General features: G+C 38.3%; 1 protein-coding gene across 1 annotated transcript in view; it reads left to right on the forward strand.

Moving 5' to 3' along the window:
- Positions 1-503: 503 nt before the first annotated feature.
- Positions 504-19619, forward strand: part of SIMC1 (SUMO interacting motifs containing 1) — a 99453-nt gene continuing 80337 nt past the window's right edge. The window contains exon 1 of the mRNA XM_059060164.2: positions 504-781. Within this exon, the coding sequence (XP_058916147.1) occupies positions 653-781 (129 nt within the window). The 5' untranslated portion in view covers positions 504-652. The remainder of the gene's footprint in view (positions 782-19619) is intronic.

Consider the following 19619-nt stretch of genomic DNA (forward strand, 5'->3'; position numbering starts at 1 on the left):
TTAGTAATTTGGCATCATTTATCGGTACAGAAACAGAGCCTTCGACCTAGTAAATTCCACTTCTAGGAACTGATCCTACAAAGGTACTTGCACGTGTGCAGAAAGAAATGGGGCCTCTCTCCCCTCAGTCAGAGGCCAGCTCACCCACCCTCAGTCAGTCGGGGCACCCTCTGCCCCGCCACTCCGAGGCCAGGTTCCACCCTCAGGGGACGCTCTTCGGGTGAGTATGTCGAGGCCGTCTGGGTCAGAGAGGCCTGTTCACACCTCACTTCACACTTGAGTCAGAAGCAGCAGGGGAAACCCTCACAGTCTCAGCGTCCCGTACGGCCGCCCCCAACACAGGCCCAAGCCGGCTGCGACTTGATTTTCTCTCTCTCTCCGGTAAGGGAGAACGAGTGCCACCGTCAAAAACCGCGACCGCGGCCCTAACTCGGCCGCTAGCCGCCCGCCGCCCGCCTCCAGGGGGCGGGGCTCCGGAGGGGCGGGAAGGGGGCCGACGGGGCGGGAAGGGGCGGGGCCGTCGTGGTGATGGCCTCGGTTGTCGTCGCCGCCGCCGCCGCCGCCTCAGCAGCAGGAGCCGAAGTTGCCGCTGCCGCTGCCGCCTCCCGGGTCGCCGGCCGCCGGAGCGCTGGCTCGGCCGGGACCCGCAGCCATGGAGGACTTCATCGTGATCTCGGACGACAGCGGCTCCGAGAGCTCCGGGGGGACCCGCTCGGGCCGGGCGCGGAGGCTCCGCCGGGCCCTGTCCCGGACCACCGGCGCGCTGCCCCGCCGGACCGTGGTGAGTGAGCGAGCCGCCTCTCCCCGAGCCCCGCCGCGACCGGAGAACCGCCTCCGCTCGGGCCACCCTCGGCCCGACCCGCTGGCTCCGGCGGTCCCGCCGCCCGCCCGTGGGCTCCTCACAGATGCAACTGCTTCCTGCCCTGCCGCCTTCCCGGCGTGTTCTACCCTGAGGAGTGCGGCGGGCCCGGGTCGGGAGGCCGGGCCTCCTGGGCTCCGCACTCAAGCCCGAGCAGGCTTAGGCTGGAGAGTGGCCATCGAGCACATGGACGAGGTCCGGGTGCGGAGGGTGCAGTAACCCACAGCGGGCGGCGGTCTCAGGCCGGGCCGCGCGCTTCCCTGAGCCTTGGCGGGGGTGGCGGCCGGGGGGCCCGGGGGCACACGGGGTCCTAGGGGTAGTCCCGGACTTCGAGGCGGGGACTCGGGAGCGTGTAATTGTTTGGCTTGTGGTGGGTACAGATGTATGCAGGGAGGTAACAGGAGCCCGGGCGGGGAGGGAGGGAAGCTGGGGCCTGGGCCAGATGGTGGCCGTGCTCCAGGGCCTGGCAGACGAGCGAGGGGCCCGATTTTGGAGTTGTGCAAGAGGGACGTTTATTTCGCTTAGGAAACATTTACCAAGCTCTAAAGGAACAAGGAGGGAAACATCTTGCACGATTTCTTTTTCCCTCAGGCTCTTTGTCCTTCCTAAGGTAGTGAATAAACATCTATGGTCCCTGCCTTTCTAGAATCCTCCACAGATATTTATTGAACCCCTACTATGGGCCTGATGTTCTAAGAGCTGGGGATGCGATGGAGAACACAACATTTGCGGCTTCTGTCATAGAAGGTGATATAATCAACAAGTGGCTATTGAGTACTCAAGGGATGGGAGGTGGGCAAGGCTTTCTATCAGGAGACTCCCAGCATCAGACTTCCAATAGTCTTCCCAGCCTCCCAAAGCCACACCCCAGAAATAACAGAATTGTCACACTGATGTTATTTGTAAACCCCTTTCTTCCTTTGCAAATACTGTATCAAGACAAATCTAGCTTCTGCTTCTCCAATCCCCTTCCCATTGTTTGTAGTCCCTAAGCCTCCACTGAGCCACTTCAGGTATAGTGCTAAATCTAGCAGGTCACTGTGGAATAAATGGCATGCAAAACCAATTAACTTATAGTGCTATGGTTCAAGCAAGAGGGATTCTCAATAAATTTCAGTAAAGAATTTAGATGAGATGGACAGACAAAAGATTTTCAAGGTAAAAGTGACCCAACTTGGGAAGTGAATGGATGTCCCTAGTGCTGTGACAGTGTGGGGGACATACGAGAGCCACAATAAATATTTGTTGGATGAAAGAATGGTTGATGGAATGGGAGAGCAAGCAGTTCAGACGGTTGTTTGATGATGAGAGCGAATACAGTAGGAGCAGGCTTGGGGTGGAGAGAATGCTGCATTCAGTTTGAACCGCAGAGGACTTGAACTCTGGAGAAAAGTCAGGACTGGAAAGATTTGGTAATCATCTAAGCAGAAAGGAGCATTGAAGGTCTAATTGTGACTAAGATAATCAAGGGAAAGAATATAGAAAGAAAAGAGGTGGAAGAAAAAAAATACTGCAGAATAACTCCCAACTGCATCTCGTCCAAGTTCCTTCTCTTTCCTATTCCTCCTTCTCTCAATCCCCCTTTAATTTGTCCTTCCTACTAACTTTGTCCTTTGCTCCCAAGTGGTATCCATCTTCTCTCATCCTGGGTCAGCTTCCTTCTTCAGGTACCCAGGTGTCATCCTTATCCCAGTCTGTCGCGTGTGTTGTGACCATTCACACACATACATAGGCGCACTCTCAAACTTCCCCCCTCCCCTCCCTTGTGACCACCCAACCAAGCATTTTGATTTGGAGCTTTTCGAGTTGAAGAGAAATGAAGGGCAAGTTCCAGAGTAGTACCCAGTGTAAATCTCGCTTCTCCAGAGACTTACTCCACCTTTCTAAAAACTCCGGGCTGGTTCTCCTTTTATCTTTCTTGCAAGTTAGATAAGGGTGGTAGGATAACCACACAAAAGATCAGAGGCATTGAGAGACTCGCGCAAGATTATAAAGCCTAAAGCGCCTTTGTCCAACTTTTTCTCAAGGCCCTGAGGTCAGAGAAACCTCTGTTTAAATATGGAACTCCCCCGCCTCCCCCCGCCCCCTCAACAGCTGTGTGAGCTTTGGCAAGTTCTGTTATCTCGCTCAGCTTTTGCATTTGAGAACATTAATACCTACCTGGCAGGACCATTAGAAGGTTTTTAATGAAGCAATGCAAGGAAAATGCCAGCATAAATGATAGCTTTTGCTACACTTTGTGCTGTTTCTCAACCTTGGCAAGCAATGAAATAAAAGAAACAAGTTTTGTAATTTTTTTTTCTTTTTTACAAATATTGACTGAGGGGAAACAACTTGCTTGAATTCAGGAAATCAGAAACCCATCTCCAATGCTGAAGTTGATGTTTCTGAACTTCTGGCTCTTAACCTGGGCTTTAGTCTTCAGTAAGTTGATGAAATGTGTCTGTGTTTTTTTATAATATTTATTGCTTTTTTCCCCCCCTACTTATAAAAGCAGAACATATTCAGATAATTTTGGTTGGCCTAATTACAAAAAATTGAGAAACGTATATAGAAGAAAATTTAATTGCCCTTAATCTCGCTATCCAAAAATAACCAATGTTAACATTTTGAAGTATGCCTGCCTAAACTTTTATTCGTAAATACCAGTGTGCACTCATACATAGCCATGTGTCATCCCCATGTTTTTGCAAAAATTAAGTCTTGCTATACTTCATTGTTTTCAGTTTGCCTTTTCTCTTAATGTACTTGTTATCTCTTTCTGCATCAATAAATACACATCACCAATATTTTTAAAGTATTTCATTGTACAGATTTATAATTATATTTCTCTTTTCCTATAAATAGATATTATGCTGCCATTTCTAAATTTTCTCTATTATAAACAACTCAGTGAGAAATTTCCTCATAAATAATCTTTGTATGTTTGTTTGTTTGTTTGTTTAGGATAAGTTCCTCTTAGAAGTGAGATTGCTGAGTCTAAGAGTATGCCCTCTTTGGAGGGTTTTTGATATATATTGTCATATTTCCTACAGAAATCGTGCACCAATTATATTTTCACCATACCCCTTTCTCCACTACCTAGTCAATATCTACCCCTAGATATTGTCAATTTATTCAGTATGTAAATATTTATTGAACACTTACTATATGCCAGGCACTCTTGTAGTTGCTAAGAATACGGCTGTGTAACAAAACCAAGTCCCTGTTTTTGTGGAGATTTCATTTTAGTCAGAGGGAGACAAAGAATAAACAATCAAATAAATGTCAGAGTGTTAGGAAGAAATGTAAGGAAGTTTTGCTCTTTTAATATTTGCTGATTTGATAGCCAGATTCTGTGAGCTGTCATGATTTTAATTTTTTCTATGGTTGTGGGTTGTGATTTATTCTCTCATTAAATACATATTGAGCACATGCTCTGACCTTGGGTACCAAAGGTGAACAAGATGACAATGGACCTACATTCTAGTGAGGAAATAAGAGCAATAAACTAACAAATAAGTGAACAATATAATAGAGAATAACTTGGGTGGGTTGGGAACGTTAGATTGCATCTTCAAAGAAGGCCTTTCTGAAGAGTTAATATTTGATAAGAGAACAAAATGACAGATTTGTTATGAGAAGATCTTGGGGAATAAAGTAGCAGTAAAGAGTGCAGCAAAAACAAAGGCTTACTGTATCTTCAAAGAAGGCCTTTCTGAAGAGTTAATATTTGATAAGAGAACAAAATGACAGATTTGTTATGAGAAGATCTTGGGGAATAAAGTAGCAGTAAAGGGTGCAGCAAAAACAAAGGCTTGGAAGTTGGAAGGGACACGACTAATTGGAAGAATCAAAAGGCCAGTGGGGCTAGAATGTGAGTGAAGGACAGAGTTGGAAGAGATGAGAAGTAGGTGGGCTAGGTTATATAGGACCTTCTAGACCACAATAAGGAGCTTGGATTTTATTCTTATGTTATAAGAAATTCTTGAAGGGTTTTTAGCAGGGGAAAAACATGATCTGATTTATACTTTTAAAAGGTGACTTTAGCTACTTTGAGAAGAAAAGACTGTAAGGCAAGGTAACCATATAATTTATCATCCAAATGGGGATCCTTTTGCAAATGAAAGGGGTTGCTAACTGGACTGGGTATCAAGCAACAGGCGAACACTGAAACTGTCTGAAACAAACCAGCTTCACCTTACTATAAGGGGACAAAAGTGGATCAGGGAGATCAGTGTTGGAGGTTTCAGTAATAGTCCAGACCAGAGATCATTGTAGCTTTGTAGGTGGTGCAACTGGAAGACTGGAGAGATATGGAAGGCGTTTATAAAGTAAACCCTGATCCTTGGATGTGGTTAATGAGGTAAAGGGAGAAATCAAAAATGATGCCCTGGTTTTGGCCTGAACAACTGGATGCAAGTTGGTGTCAGTCATTGAAGTGAGGAAGACTTGGGGAGGAACAGGGTTGGAGGAAAGATTCAAGAGTTCTCTTTTAAAGCTGTTAAATTTAAGATGCCTGTGGGAGAGCCAACTGGAGATGCAAGATATAAGGTTTGTACTGAGTTTGGAAGCCAGGGGAGAAGTGCTGACTAATTTGGTGTCATTAGCACATAGGTTGTAAAGTCATTGACCTAGAAGAGTTCATCTAGGCTGACAGTCTACAAGAGGAAGAGCATCCAGGATCTAACCCTAGAGCATGCCACAGTGCCTGGCCTGGGGAAGGCAAGGGGAGGAGGAGCAGCTAGTGAGGTTGGAGATCAGAGTTTGTGTGTGCTTGGCATGTAGCAGAGCTGGACAACCTCCGCATGTTTATTGGAGATCTCTCTCTCTCTCTCTCCATATGTATGTATGTATGTATATATATATATATATATATACACACACACACACATAGGGTGTGTGCGTGAATTGCCTGTTCTTATCCTATTGGGTTTCTGTTTGTTTGTGTGTTTACTAATTTGTCAGTTTTACTCACATAGTAAAGACTTTTTATAGGTTGGATTTGGTCCTCCAAAAAGATGTGTTGAAGTCCCCACCACCACTACAGAATGTGACCTTATTTGAAAATCGAGTCATTGCAGATGTAATCAGTGAAGATGAGATCACAGAGAGTAGGGTGGACCCTTAGTCTGATATGATTAGTATCCTTATAAGAAGATGTGACGACAGAGGAAGAACACCATGTGACGATGGGAGTTATGCAGCTGCAAATCAAGGAACACCAAAGGATTGCTCATGACACCAGAAGCTAAGAGAAGGGCCCAGAACAGATTCACCCCTAGAGCCTTGGAGAGAGCATGGTCCTGCAGACACCTTGATTTTGGACTTCTGAGCCTCCAGAATTGTGAGAGGATGTTGTTTTAAGCCAGACAGTTTGTAGAAATTTGTACTAGGAAACTACCCCTGTGTTATACATGTTACATTTTTTCCTCACTTTTGATTTCTTTGGTTTTCTTTACAGAGGTTTTAAATTTTTACATAGTCAATTCTGTCACCCTTTTCCTTTATGATTTCTGTCTTTGTTGTCATACTTAGAAAGACTTTCTTCACTCCTAAGATTATAAATATTTTTTTTTCATTAATCCACCTGGAATTAGTTTCAAAAAAAGAATAGAATGGTAATCTAATATTTTTCTCTCCAGATGGTTAGCTAGTTGTCCCAACATCATTTATTGAATTATCTGTCCTTTTTCCCCAGTGGTTTGAAATATTACCTTTATCAACTAATAACCTTCGTGTCCATTTGTGGACTTTGTATTCTGACCTTGTTACATGCTGTTTTAATAATAAGCAGAGGAAACTTTTCATAGCTCTTCTTTTTTAGAATTTTTTCTTGCTAATTTTGCATATTTATTCTTTCAGATAACTTTAAAATCATTTGGTCAACTTCCAAATAATTTTTACTTTTAAAATTAGGATTGCACTAAATTTAGAAGTCTGTAGTTAGTGATGTTTTATTTAATGAAGTTTTACATTTTACTTGTGTATTTGTACATCTTTTTTCTTTATTTTTTTCTTTGTTTTATGTTTAGAAAGATATTTCCTGTCCTGAGATTATTTTCCTATTATTTACTTATTATTGTTCATTGACCATCTCATTTTTAACATTTATTTCTTTAATTCATCTGAAATGCTGAATATAGCATGAAGTATGCTTACCATTTTCCATATACTGTATTGCCTTATTTCTAAGACAACACTGAATCTAAGACTTGTTGTCAGTTTAAGAACAGCTTTTCAAGAAAAAAGAAACTACTGCATGAAACGTATATACTATTAGATGCATCCTCATTGCAGATGTATGAGGGAAACATTCTGGATATTAGAATTTAAAATATATGATTTTAATCATTTGTCTGGAAATCATTTCTTAAATAATTATTTTTCTCCATTTATCTGAAACACATTTTTTTATACCAGATGATTTTAAACACTTGGATCTATTTCTGTGTTTTCTTTTATGTTTCATTGATTTGTGTATTCTCAGTGTCAGAATTTGACTGTCTTATTTTTGTGGTTTGATAGTATTTTTTTCGGTATCTACTCAAGCAAATACCTCTTCTCACTTTTTTTCCCCCCAAATTTCATGCCTGTTGTGACCATTTAGTCCTCCAAGTGAATTTTAGAATCATCTTATCAAGCATTGCATTAGATCAGGGTTTCTTTGGGCCAGATAATTCTTTGTTGTGGGAAGCTGTCCTGTGCACTGTGGAATGTATAGTAGCATCTTTGGTCTCTACACACTAGATGCCAGCCAGTAACAGCAGCCCCTTCACTTGTGACTACCAAAAATGTCTCCAGATATTGCTAAATGTCTCCTGTGGGGGGTAAAATTGCCACTGGTTCAGAACCACTACATTAGATTTATAAGTTAATTAAAGGAGTTGAATATCTTAATAGTATTGTCTTCCTAATTGGAAGCACAGTTTAATTTTACAGCATTTCCTTCTTGGCAGTAATAAAACTTTAACACTTTGTTTGGGTCCTGTGCCTTTCTCATCAAGGAGCTGGTGTTTTGATTCAGAGTGACTGTTTGGTACATAGAACTGACCATGTTAATCATGGTGAGCACCACATAGTAAGAAAAGCTGGTATTTATGCCAGGCACCATGTTAAGTGCTTTGCACTGATTAACTCATGTAATCTTCACTGCAACCCTATGAGGTGTAGGTACTATTATTATTCCTATTTGATAGATGAGGAAACCGAGGTAGGTTCAACCAGTTGCTAACTGATAGAGCAGATTTATCACCACTAGTGTCAGTCTTGAAAATCCTGGAGTGAACTTGCAAACCTCTCACCATGTTTCCAAAGGAACATCCTCTGGGGATGCTGGAAATAGTTAAGTGGAAAAAAGCAAATTGCAAAGTATAATTCTATTTTTCAAATGTGTGTTTTTATCAGAATAGACTCACCAGTGTTTTTTAATCCAAAAATTATTTTTTAAACCCTATCATGTACTTTAAAAATACTTTTAAAATCACTTTCTCTTTCTCAACCCCTTCTCCCAAAAATTGCAAGTTCCCTGCTGGACACAGCTACATACTTAATGCTGCAAACATAGTAGGTGCTCATTAATTATTTATTCAGGGAAAAACAGAATTCTTATTAGTGGTTTTCTTAGGAATCCTTTCCTCCTGAGATAAGTTATGTCAAAATACCCTCTGCAATGGGAGAGCCAGGGGATAAATAATGGATTCCATCCCAAGCTAATTTTTTTAAAGATTTTTGGAACTAAAACTATGGATATGTTTAGAGTAGAAGGCAAAATTCACCTACATTTTTAGTTTAAAACATCAGATGTCAAACTATTGATAATTTGGATCTTAAATCAAGGTTGGCTCCCATGTAAGCCTGCAGATCACTTGCCCTGTTCCCCCTTAACAGCTTTATTAAGATATAATTCCATACCATACATAAAATTTGCCCATAAAATTCCCTGAGTAGTTTAACAATCACCACTGTTTTAGATTTTAGAACATTTTCTTCACTCCAGAGGAAACCCTATAGTCTCCAATGGGTTCTTGGGTTTTTTTTTTTAAGGTATACAATTTGTGTCGTTCACAAAACTCAGGACATCAGAAAGAACGCACCCCTGTCTATTCCCGCTCTCCAGAGATAACTAATACTTTTCTCTGTGTATGTAAACAAACATACCTAAATGTTTAATTTTTTTCCCAGCAGAGTCATAGTAATTTTTTAAACCACTTAATATATTTTAGGCATTAAAAAAATATATTGGTACCTCATTCAGACTATTGTCCACTTTGTTTACCATGGTATTCCCAGTGCATAACATGGTTCCTGGCACACAGTGAGTATTCATTCAATAAATATTTTATCAGCTGCATGTTATTCTCGTATAAAAAAATGCCATAATTTATTTAACCAGTCCCTTATTTTTACTTATTTATTTTAACATCTTTATTGGAGTATAATTGCTTTACAATGTTGTGTTAGTTTCTGTTGCATAACAAAGTGAATCATCTATACATATACCCCCATATCTCCTCCCACTTGTGTCTCCCTCCCACCCTCCCTATCACACCCCTCTAGGTGATCACAAAGCACCGAGCTGATCTCCCTGTGCTGTGTGGCTGCTTCCCGCTAGCTATCTGTTTTACATTTGGTAGTATATATATAAGTCCATGCCACTCTCTCACTTTGTCCCAGCTTACCCTTCCCCCACCCCCTGTCCTCAAGTCCATTCTCTACGTCTGCATCTTTTATTCCTATCCTGCCCCTAGTTTCTTCAGAACCTTTTTTTTTTAAAGATTCCCTATATATGTGTTAGCATATGGTATTTGTTTTTTCTGAACCTGTCCCTTATTGATTTTAATTTTTTTTTTTTTTTTTTTCGGTTCACAGGCCTCTCACTGCTGTGGCCTCTCCCGCTGCGGAGCACAGGCTCCGGATGTGCAGGCTCAGCGGCCATGGCCCACAGGCCCAGCCGCTTCGCGGCATGTGGGATCTTCCCGGACCGGGGCACAAACCCGTGTCCCCTGCATTGGCAGGCGGACTCTCGACCACTGTGCCACTAGGGAAGCCCCTGATTTTATTTTTTTTTGCTATTACAGACTATGATGTGATGAACTCTCTTGCATTGTCATAATATGTTTTTAGGACAAGTTCCTTACAATGGAATTCTGGAGTTAAAGAGTAATAAGTATTTATAATTTTAATGTATACCACTGTTGTGGACATAATGTCATTCTATGTGCAATCCTAGTGTCTGAAACCCAGAACTATGTTTGTAAAACTCCCACTTGGAGATACAATCTATTTCCTCTTAAAAAAAGATGAAATGCCAGATACTCACATTCCCAGGCTCCCTTGCACCTAATGCTTAGACATAGAACCTAGATTATACAAGTCAGAAGTACTTATTCCAGACTTTGAATTGGAAGCTGGTGATGGGAAAAAGCAGGGTAAGGTAGACTCCATTTTGGTGAGACAGCAGCAGCAATGGCAATTACATGTAGCAGTAGGGTACAGGGTATAGCTGGCCATGGAAGCTGTGGTGTTTGTGCCCACTGACAGTGATAATCGCATATTCAGTTGTGCACTGTGGTTTAGAGCATCAGTTTTGGCTGTGTAGACTCCAAACTTGGTTCTCAGGTTCTCTAGATTCTAGGAGCTATCCTTTTGCTTGCAACTAAGATCACTAGTTGATATATAACCACCAAATTATACTTCAGAAAGGATGTAATATATATTCTTATGTGGACAGTGTTTAAGAATACCTGTTTTCTTATACTTTGGCAAACCTGGATATTATCAAAATTCTTAGATTTGTGCCGAATGTAATGGTCTAACTTCAATTGTCTAGAATTTTGCTGAAAGGAAAAACTCCTCTCAAATAATGAGTTAACTCATTTAATACTATTGAATGGCCTACCGAATTATGTATAAAACTACCTGTGTCATAAACTAAGTTTCCAGATAATTCGGGGCCTTTTTTCTACATATTTTAATTACTGTAGCTCTGAAGTTGTCTTGATATTTAGTAGTGCAAAGCCTCCTTATTTTTCTTTTGTTTTCCCTTTAAGTTATTCTTGAGCCTTTCCTCTTTCAAAGGAATGTTTGAATCATCTTATTCATTCCTTTAAAAAATACCATTGGAATTTTGTTTGGAATTTATTAAATTTATAGGGTAATTTGGGGATAGCCAACACTTTTTAAACTTTAAATTTTTGTTATAAAAGATATATGAATAGACTATCTGAATAGACCTATATCTATTAAAGAACTTGAATCAATAATTAATAACCTTCCAAATCAGAAAACACCAGGCTCAGATGGGTTCACTGGTATATTCCACTAAACATTTCTAAACACTTAAGGAAGAAATTATACCAGCTCTCTACAGAAGATAGCAGCAGGGGGAATACTTCCTAACTCATTCTCTGAGGCCAGTATTACCCTAATACCCTAAAACCAGACAAAGACATTACAAGAAAAGAAAACTACAGACTAGTAGCTCTCATTGAACATAGATGCAAAAACCCTTAACAAAATATTAGCAATTGAAGCCAACAATGTATGAAAAGAATTATACACCACGACCAAGAGGAATTTATTCCAGGTATTCAAATCTGGTTCAACATTTGAAAACCAACTAATGTCATCCACCACATCAACAGGCTAAAGAAGAAATTTTTTCTTCATATGATCATATTAGTAGATGCAGAAAAACCGTCTGACAAAATCCACCTATTCATGGTAAAAAAAAAAAAAAAAAAAAAACCTCAGCAAACTAGGATTAAAGAAGAAACTTCCTCACCTTGATAAAGAACAGCTACAAAAAAACCTCTCATACTTAATGGTAAGAAACTTAAAATTTTCCCACTAAGATCAGGAACAAGGCAAGGACATCCTCTCTCACCAGTGCTTTTCAGCATTGTACAGGAAGTCCTAACTAACGCTATTAGACAAGAAAAAGTATACAGATTAAGAAAGAAGAAATAAAATTGTCTTTACTCACAGACGTCATAATCACCTATGTAGGAAAAAATCCAAAATAATTAACAACAACAACAAAAACTAATAAGCGATAATAGCAAGACTGTAGGATGCAAGGTCAACTTACAAAAGTCACTTTCCTGTATAACAGCAGTGAACAAGTGGAATTTGAAATTAAAAACATTACCATTTACATTAAAACCTAAAAACATGAAATACTTAAGTATAAATCTCATGAAACATGTATAAGATCTATATGAGGAAAACTATAAAACTGATAAAATATATCAAAGAAGAAATAAATAAATAAATGGAGATATTTTCCATGTTCATAGAAAGGAAGACTCAATATTGTCAGGATGTCAGTTCTTATGAACTGGATCTGTAGATTCAATGCACTCCCAATCAAGATCCTAGCAAGTTATTTTGTGGATATCAGTAAACTGATTAAAGTTTATATGGAGAAGCAATAGCCAACTGAATATTGAAGAAGAACAGTCAGAGGACTGTCACTACCTGACTTCAAGACTTACCACAAACTACAGTAATCAAAACAGTGTGGTATTGATGAAAGAATAGACAAATAGATCAGTGGAACAGAATAAAAAGCCCAGAAATAGACCCACATTACTATAGTCAACTGATCTTTGACAAAGGAGCTAAAGTAATACACTGGAGCAAAAGATAGTCTTTTCAACAAACGGTGCTGCAACAACTGGACATTCACATGCAAACAAATCTAGACACAGACCATACAACCTTCATTAAAATTAACTCAAAATGGATCACAGACCTAAACATAAGATGCAAAACTGTAAAATTCTCAGAAGATAGCATAGGAGAAAACCCAGATGACTTTGGGCTTGGCAGTGATGTTTTAGATACAACACCAAGGACATGATCTATGGAAGAAATAATTGCTAAGTTGGACTTCACTACTACTAAAAACTTCTCTGTGAAAGACAAGAGAATGAGAAGATAAGCCACAGACTGGAAGAAAATATTGCAAAAGACACATCTGATAAACGACTGCTTTGAAAATATGCAAAGAATTCTTAAAACTCAACAATAAGTAAAAAAACAACCTGATTAAAAAATGGACAAAGGACATAAACACATCATCAAAGAAGGTATACAGATGGCAAGTAAGTGTATGAAAAGATGTTCAACATCATATGCCATTAGAGAATTGCAAATTAAAATAACAGTGAAATATTACTACATTTGGGTTTTAGACTACCCAAAATCCAAAACACTGACAACACCAAATGCTGGTGAAGATGTGGAATATGGAATTCTCACTCATTACTGGTGGAAATGCAAAATGGTACAGCAAATTTGGAAGACAGTTTGGCAGGTGTTTACAAAACTAAATGTGTTTTTACCATAAAAACCAGCAATTGTGCTCCTTGGTATTTACCCAGATGAATTATAACTTATGTCCACACAGAAAACCGAATACAGTTGTTTATATCAGCTTCATTCATAATTGCCGAAACTTGGAAGCAACTAAGATGTCCTTCAATAAGTGAATGGATAAGTAAACTGTGGTACATCCAGACAGTGGAATATTATTCAGCACTAAAAAGAAATAAGCTATCAAGCCATGAAAATACTTGGCGTAAACTTCAATGTCTTTTTTCACTTAGTAATATGTAATCTGAAAAGACTACATACTGTATGATTCCAACAATGCGACATTCTGGAAAAGTGAAAACTGGAGACAGTGAAAAGATTACTGGTTGCCAGGGGTTAATGGAGAGGGAGAACTGAATAAGCAAAGCACGGGATTTTTCAGGCAGTGAAACTATTCTGTATGATACTACAATAGTAGATACATGTCATTATACATTTGTCAAAACCCATAAAATATACAGCACCAAGAGTAAACCCTTAATGTAAACTATGGGCTTTGGGTGTTGATAATGTGTCAGTGTAGGTTCATCAGTTGTAACTAATATACCACCGTGATGCTGATATTGGGGGAGGTTGTGTATATGTGGGGAGAGGGGATATATGGGAACACTCTGTACTTTCTGCTCAATTTTGCTGTGAACCTAAAATTGCTGTAAAAAATAAAGTTTATTGGTCTTCCCTGGTGGCGCAGTGGTTGAGAGTCCACCTGCCGATGCAGGAGACACGGGTTCGTGCCCCGGTCCGGGAAGATCCCACATGCCGTGGAGCGGCTGGGCCCGTGAGCCATGGCCGCTAGGCCTGCGTGTCCGGAGCCTGTGCTCCGCAGCGGGAGAGGCCACAACAGTGAGAGGCCCGCATACCGCAAAAAAAAATAATAAAAATAAATAAATAAATAAATAAATAAATAAATAAAGTTTATTAATTTAAAAAAACCTTACATGTACCAGTCCAAAAAATTCAAATACTAGAGAATGGTATACAATGAAAATTAGGGTAGTGTTAGTCCCCAGCTCATTATATTCCAGAGTTTTTCTGGGTTTTGTCACATTCCTCTTTTTCTAAAAAAGTTATTTATTTTAAATTTTAGCTTTATTGATGTATAATTGACAAAATTGTAAGATATTTTAAGTGTATGTCTTGGTGATTTGATATGCATATGCATTGTGAAAGGATTCCTCCCATCTAGTTAATTAACAAAGTTTTTAATTTTTAATCAAAGTTTCACACATTATCAATGAACTTTAGTGTCATGTCACATTTTCTAAAAATCCTCATCATTTTTTTTATTGAGGTATAATTGACATATACCATTATATTAGTTTCAGGTGTGCAACATAATGATTCAGTATTTGTATACACTGCAAAATGACCTCCTTAATAAATCTAGTTACCACCATTCACCATACAGAGTTACAAAGAAAATTTTTTTCTTGTGATGAGAATTTTTTTAAGATTTACTCTCTTGGCAACTTTCAAATATGCCCTACAATATTATTGATATATTATTATATACATTATAATTATTAATATTATATAACATATAATATATTATAAAATATTATTGATATAATTACTATGCTAAACATTACATCCCCATAACTTATTTTATAAGTGAAAGTTTATACCTCTTGACCCTGTTCACCCATTTTGCCCACCCTCACAACCCTCCTGGCAAACACCATTCTGTTCTCTGTACCTGTGAATTTCATATTGTGTGTTTGTTTTTCTTTATAGATTCCACATATAAGTGAAATCATATGGTATTTGTCTTTCTCTGTCTGACTTATTTCACTTAGCATGATACCCTCTAGGTCCATCCATGTTGTTACAAATGGCAAAATTTCATACTTTTTTATGGCTGAGTAGTATTCTATTGTATATCTATATATGTATTTATATATATACTACACAGACACACACACACACACACACAAAACATATTTATCTGGTCATCCATCAATGGACACTTAGGTTGTTTCCATTTCTTGGCTATTGCAACTAATGCTGCAGTGAACATAGTGGTGCATATGTCTTTTCAAATTAGTGTTTTCATTTTCTTCAGATAAATACCCAGAAGTAGAATTGCTGGATGGATCACATGTTAGTTCTATTTTTAATTTTGGGGGGAACTTCCATACTGTTTTCCATAGCAGTTGTACCAATTTACATTCCCACTAACAGTGCACAAGGGTGCCCTTTTCTCTACATCCTTACCAACCCTTGTTATCTCCTGTCTTTTTGATAAGAGCCACTGAGGTAATAGTTCATTGTGGTTTTGATTTGCATTTCCCTGATGATTAGTGATGTTGAGCATCTTTTCATGTGTCTGTTGGCCATCTATATGTCTTCTCTGGGAAAATGTCTATTTAGGTCCTCTGTCACATTTCTTAATCAGATATTTGGTTTTTTGTTATTGAGTTATATGAGTTCTTTATATATTTTGGATATTACTCTTTTATCAGATGCATGATTTGCAAATATTTTCTCTCAGTAGGTTGCCTTTTCATTTTGCTGATGGTTTCATTTGCTGTGCAGAAGCTTTTTAGTTTGATGTAGTCCCACTTATTTTTGCTTTTGTTGCCTTTGCTTTTGGAATCAGATACAAAAATAATCACCAAGACCAATGTCAAGGAGCTTACCACCTATGTTTTCTTTTAGGAGTTCTGTGGTTTCGAGTCTTACATTCAGGTCTCTAATCCATTTTCAGTTAATTTCTGTGTATGGTGTAAGATAATATCAATAGTCTAGTTTCATTCTTTTGCTTGTGGCTCTCTAGTTTTCCTAGCACTGTTTATTAAAGAGACTGTCCCTTCCCCATTGTATAGTCTTACCTTCTTTCATAAATTAATTGACCATATGTGTGTAGGTTTGTTTCTGGGATCTCTATTTTTTTAAATTGATACATGTGTCTGTTTTTATGCCAAAATCATACTGAGTTTGAAATCAGGGAGTGCAATGCCTTCAGCTTTGTTCTTCTTTCTTAAGACTGCTTTGGCTATTTGGGGTCTTTTGTGGTTCCACACAAATTTTAGGATTCTTTGTTCTATTTCTGTAAAATGTGCCATCAGGATTTTGATGGGGATTGCATTGAATCTGTAGATTGCTTTGAGTAATATGGGCATTTTAACAATATTAATTGTTCCAAACCATGAGCATGAAACATCTTTCCATTCATTTGTGTTTTCTTCAATTTCTTTCATCAGTGTCTTATAGTTTTCAGTGTGTAGGTCTTTTACCTCCTTGGTTAATTTTATTTGTAGGTATTCTATTCTTTTTGATACAATTGTAAATGGGATTGTTTTCTTAATTTCTTTTTTGATAGTTCATTGTTAGTGTGTAGAAATACAACAGATTTTTGTATATTTATTTTGTACTCTGCAACTTTCCTGAATTTATTAGTTCTTACAGTTTTTGGGGGGGAGTTATCACACTTTATATATTATCCACAAATATTGCCATTTATTTCTGTGTCTTGCCTAATTGCTCTGGCTAAGACTTCCAATACTATGTGGAATAAAAGTGACAAGAGTGGACATCCTTATCTTATTCCTGATCTCAGAGGAAAAGCTTTCAGCTTTTCACCATTGAGTATGATGTTAGCTGTGGCCTTATCATATACGGCCTTTACCATGTTGAGGTATGTTTCCATCTCTATCCACTTTATTGAGAGTTTTTGTCATAAATGGATGCTGAATTTTGTCAAATGCTTTTTCTGCAACTATCGATATAATCATGATTTTTATCCTTTGTTAATGTGCTATATCATGTTAATTGAATTGTGGATGGTGAACCATCCTTGCATTCCTGGACTAAATCCCACTTGATCATGGTGTATGATCCTTTTAATGTATTGTTGGATTCGGTTTGCTAGGATTTCTGCATCTATGTTCATCAGTGATATTGGCCTGAAATTTTCTTTTTTTGTGGTATTCTTGTCTGGTTTTGGTATCAAGGCCATTCTCACCTTGTAAAATGAGTTTGGAAGAATTCCTTCCTCTTCAGTATTCTGGAATAGTTTGAGAAGGGTAGTTATTAAATCTTATTTAAATATTTGGTAGAGTTCACCAAATAAGCCATGACCCTGGACTTTTGTTTGGGGTGAGGGGCAGTTTTTTGACTACTGATTCAATCTCTATTAGTAATCTGTCAATTCAGACTTTTTATTTTTTCATGATTCAGTCTTGGAAGATTGTATGTTTCTAGGAGTTTATCCATTTCTTCTAGGTTGTCCAATTTTTTAGCATATAATTGCTCTTAGTAGTCTTTTATGATCCTGTGTATTTCTGTGATATCAGTTGTAACTTCTCTTTCATTTCTGATTTTATTTATTTGAGCCCTTTCTATTTTTTTCTTGGTGAGTCTAGCTAAAGGTTTGTCAATTTTGTTTATCTTTTCAAAGAATCAGCTCTTAGTTTCATTGATTTTTTCTGTTGTCTTTTTAGTCTTTATTTCATTTCTGTCTACTCTGATCTTTGTTATTTCCTTCCTTCTCCTAACTTTAGGCTTCATTTCTTCTTTTTCTAGTTCCTTTAGGTGTAAAATTAAATTGTGTGTTTGAGATTTTTCTTGTTTCTTGAGGTAAGCCTGTATCACTATCAACTTCCTTCTTAAAACTTCTTTTGCTGCATCCCATAGATTTTGATAAGTTGTATTTCCATTTTCATTTGTCTCAAGGTATTTTTTTATTGATCTTTTGATTTCTTTGTTTACCCATTGGCTGTTCAGTAGCATGTTGTTTAATCTCCATGTATTTGTGACTTTTCCAGTTTTCATCTTGTAATTAATTTTTTATTTCATACCATTGTTGTTAGAAAAGATGCTTGATGTGATTTCAGTCTTTTTAACTTTATTGAGACTTAATTTTGTTAAATATGGCCTATCCTGGAGAATGTTCCATATGCACAAGAGAAGAATGTATATTCTGCTGCTTTTGGCTGGAATGTTCTGTTTATATCTATTAAGTTAATCTTGTCTAGTGTGTCTTTTAAGGCCAATGGTTCCATATTGATTTTCTGTCTGAACGATTTTTCCATTGATGTAAGTGGGGTATTAAAGTATATCACAATTTTTTTCATTGCTGTCAGTTTCTCCCATTACATCTGTTAATGTTTGCTTTATATATTTAGGTGCTCCTATGTTGGGTACATAAATATTTACAAATGTTATATTCTCTGGTTTGATTGACCACTTTATCGTTATGTGTAATGCCCTTCTTTGTCTTTTATTACAGTCTGTTTTAAAGTTTATTTTGTCTGATATAAGTGCAGTTACCCCAGCTTTCTTTTGGTTTCCATTTGCGTGGAACATCTTTTTCCATCCCTTCACTTTTAGTCAGTATGTGTCCTTACATCTGAAGTAAGTCTTATAGGCAGCATATAGATGGGTCTTGTTTTGGTTTTTTTTTAATCCACTCAGCCACTCTATATCTTTTGATTGGAGAATTTAGCCCATTTACATTTAATTATTGATAGGTATGTACTTATTACCATGTTGTTATTGTTTTCTGGCAGTTTTGTAGTTCTTCTCTGTTCTTTCTTTTGTTCCCTTCCCCTGTTGTCTGATGACTTTCTTTAGTGTTATGCTTAGATTCCTTTCATATTATCTTTTGTGTATATACTATAGGTTTTTGCTTTGTGGTTACCATGAGGGTCATATATAACAGCCTATATATATGACAATCTAAGTTTTCTTAATATAGGTCTTGAAATTTCCCAGTAAGTTTATTCCAGGGACTTTAAAATTTTTATTCAAGTATGTTTATTGGGAGTTAATTCTCCAACTCTCTGGATACCAAGTGGGTGTCCCACAATTTCATTCAATTCTGACACTACCTGGAGTCATCGCAGAACCCACAGGTTAAGGGCTCAGTCCTACAAGACTGCCCCCCTCTTCAGATGCCAGTTGCATGTAGTGCAAGTTACCTTCACTTCTTTCCAACTTGTCTACAAATCAGGGATTCCCCCCACCCCCTTCTAAGGTTTGATAATTTGCTATAATGGCTCACAGAACTCAGGGAAACACTTTACTTACTGTTACAAGTTTATTATAAAGGATGTAAATGAACAGCCAGATGAAGAAGTACAGAGGGCAAAGTTCAGAAGGGTCTCAAGTGCAGAAGCTTCTGTCCCCATGTAATTTAGGGTACACCACCCTCCTGGCACATGGATGTGTTCACCAACTCAGAAGCTCTCCAAACCCTGCTGTTTAGGATTTTTATGGAGGCTCCATGACAGTGGATATGCCTGATTAAATCACTAGCCATTGGTGATTACCTCAATCTTGAGTTCCTCTCCCTTCCCTAGACACTGAGGAAGTGGGGCTGAAAATTCTAACCCTCTGATTACATGGTTGGTTCCTCTAGCAACTAGCCCCAACCCTGAAATACCTAGGGGCTTTCAGC

Source organism: Kogia breviceps, chromosome 4 (assembly GCF_026419965.1).
Source record: "Kogia breviceps isolate mKogBre1 chromosome 4, mKogBre1 haplotype 1, whole genome shotgun sequence".
Taxonomy (NCBI): Eukaryota; Metazoa; Chordata; class Mammalia; order Artiodactyla; family Physeteridae; genus Kogia; species Kogia breviceps.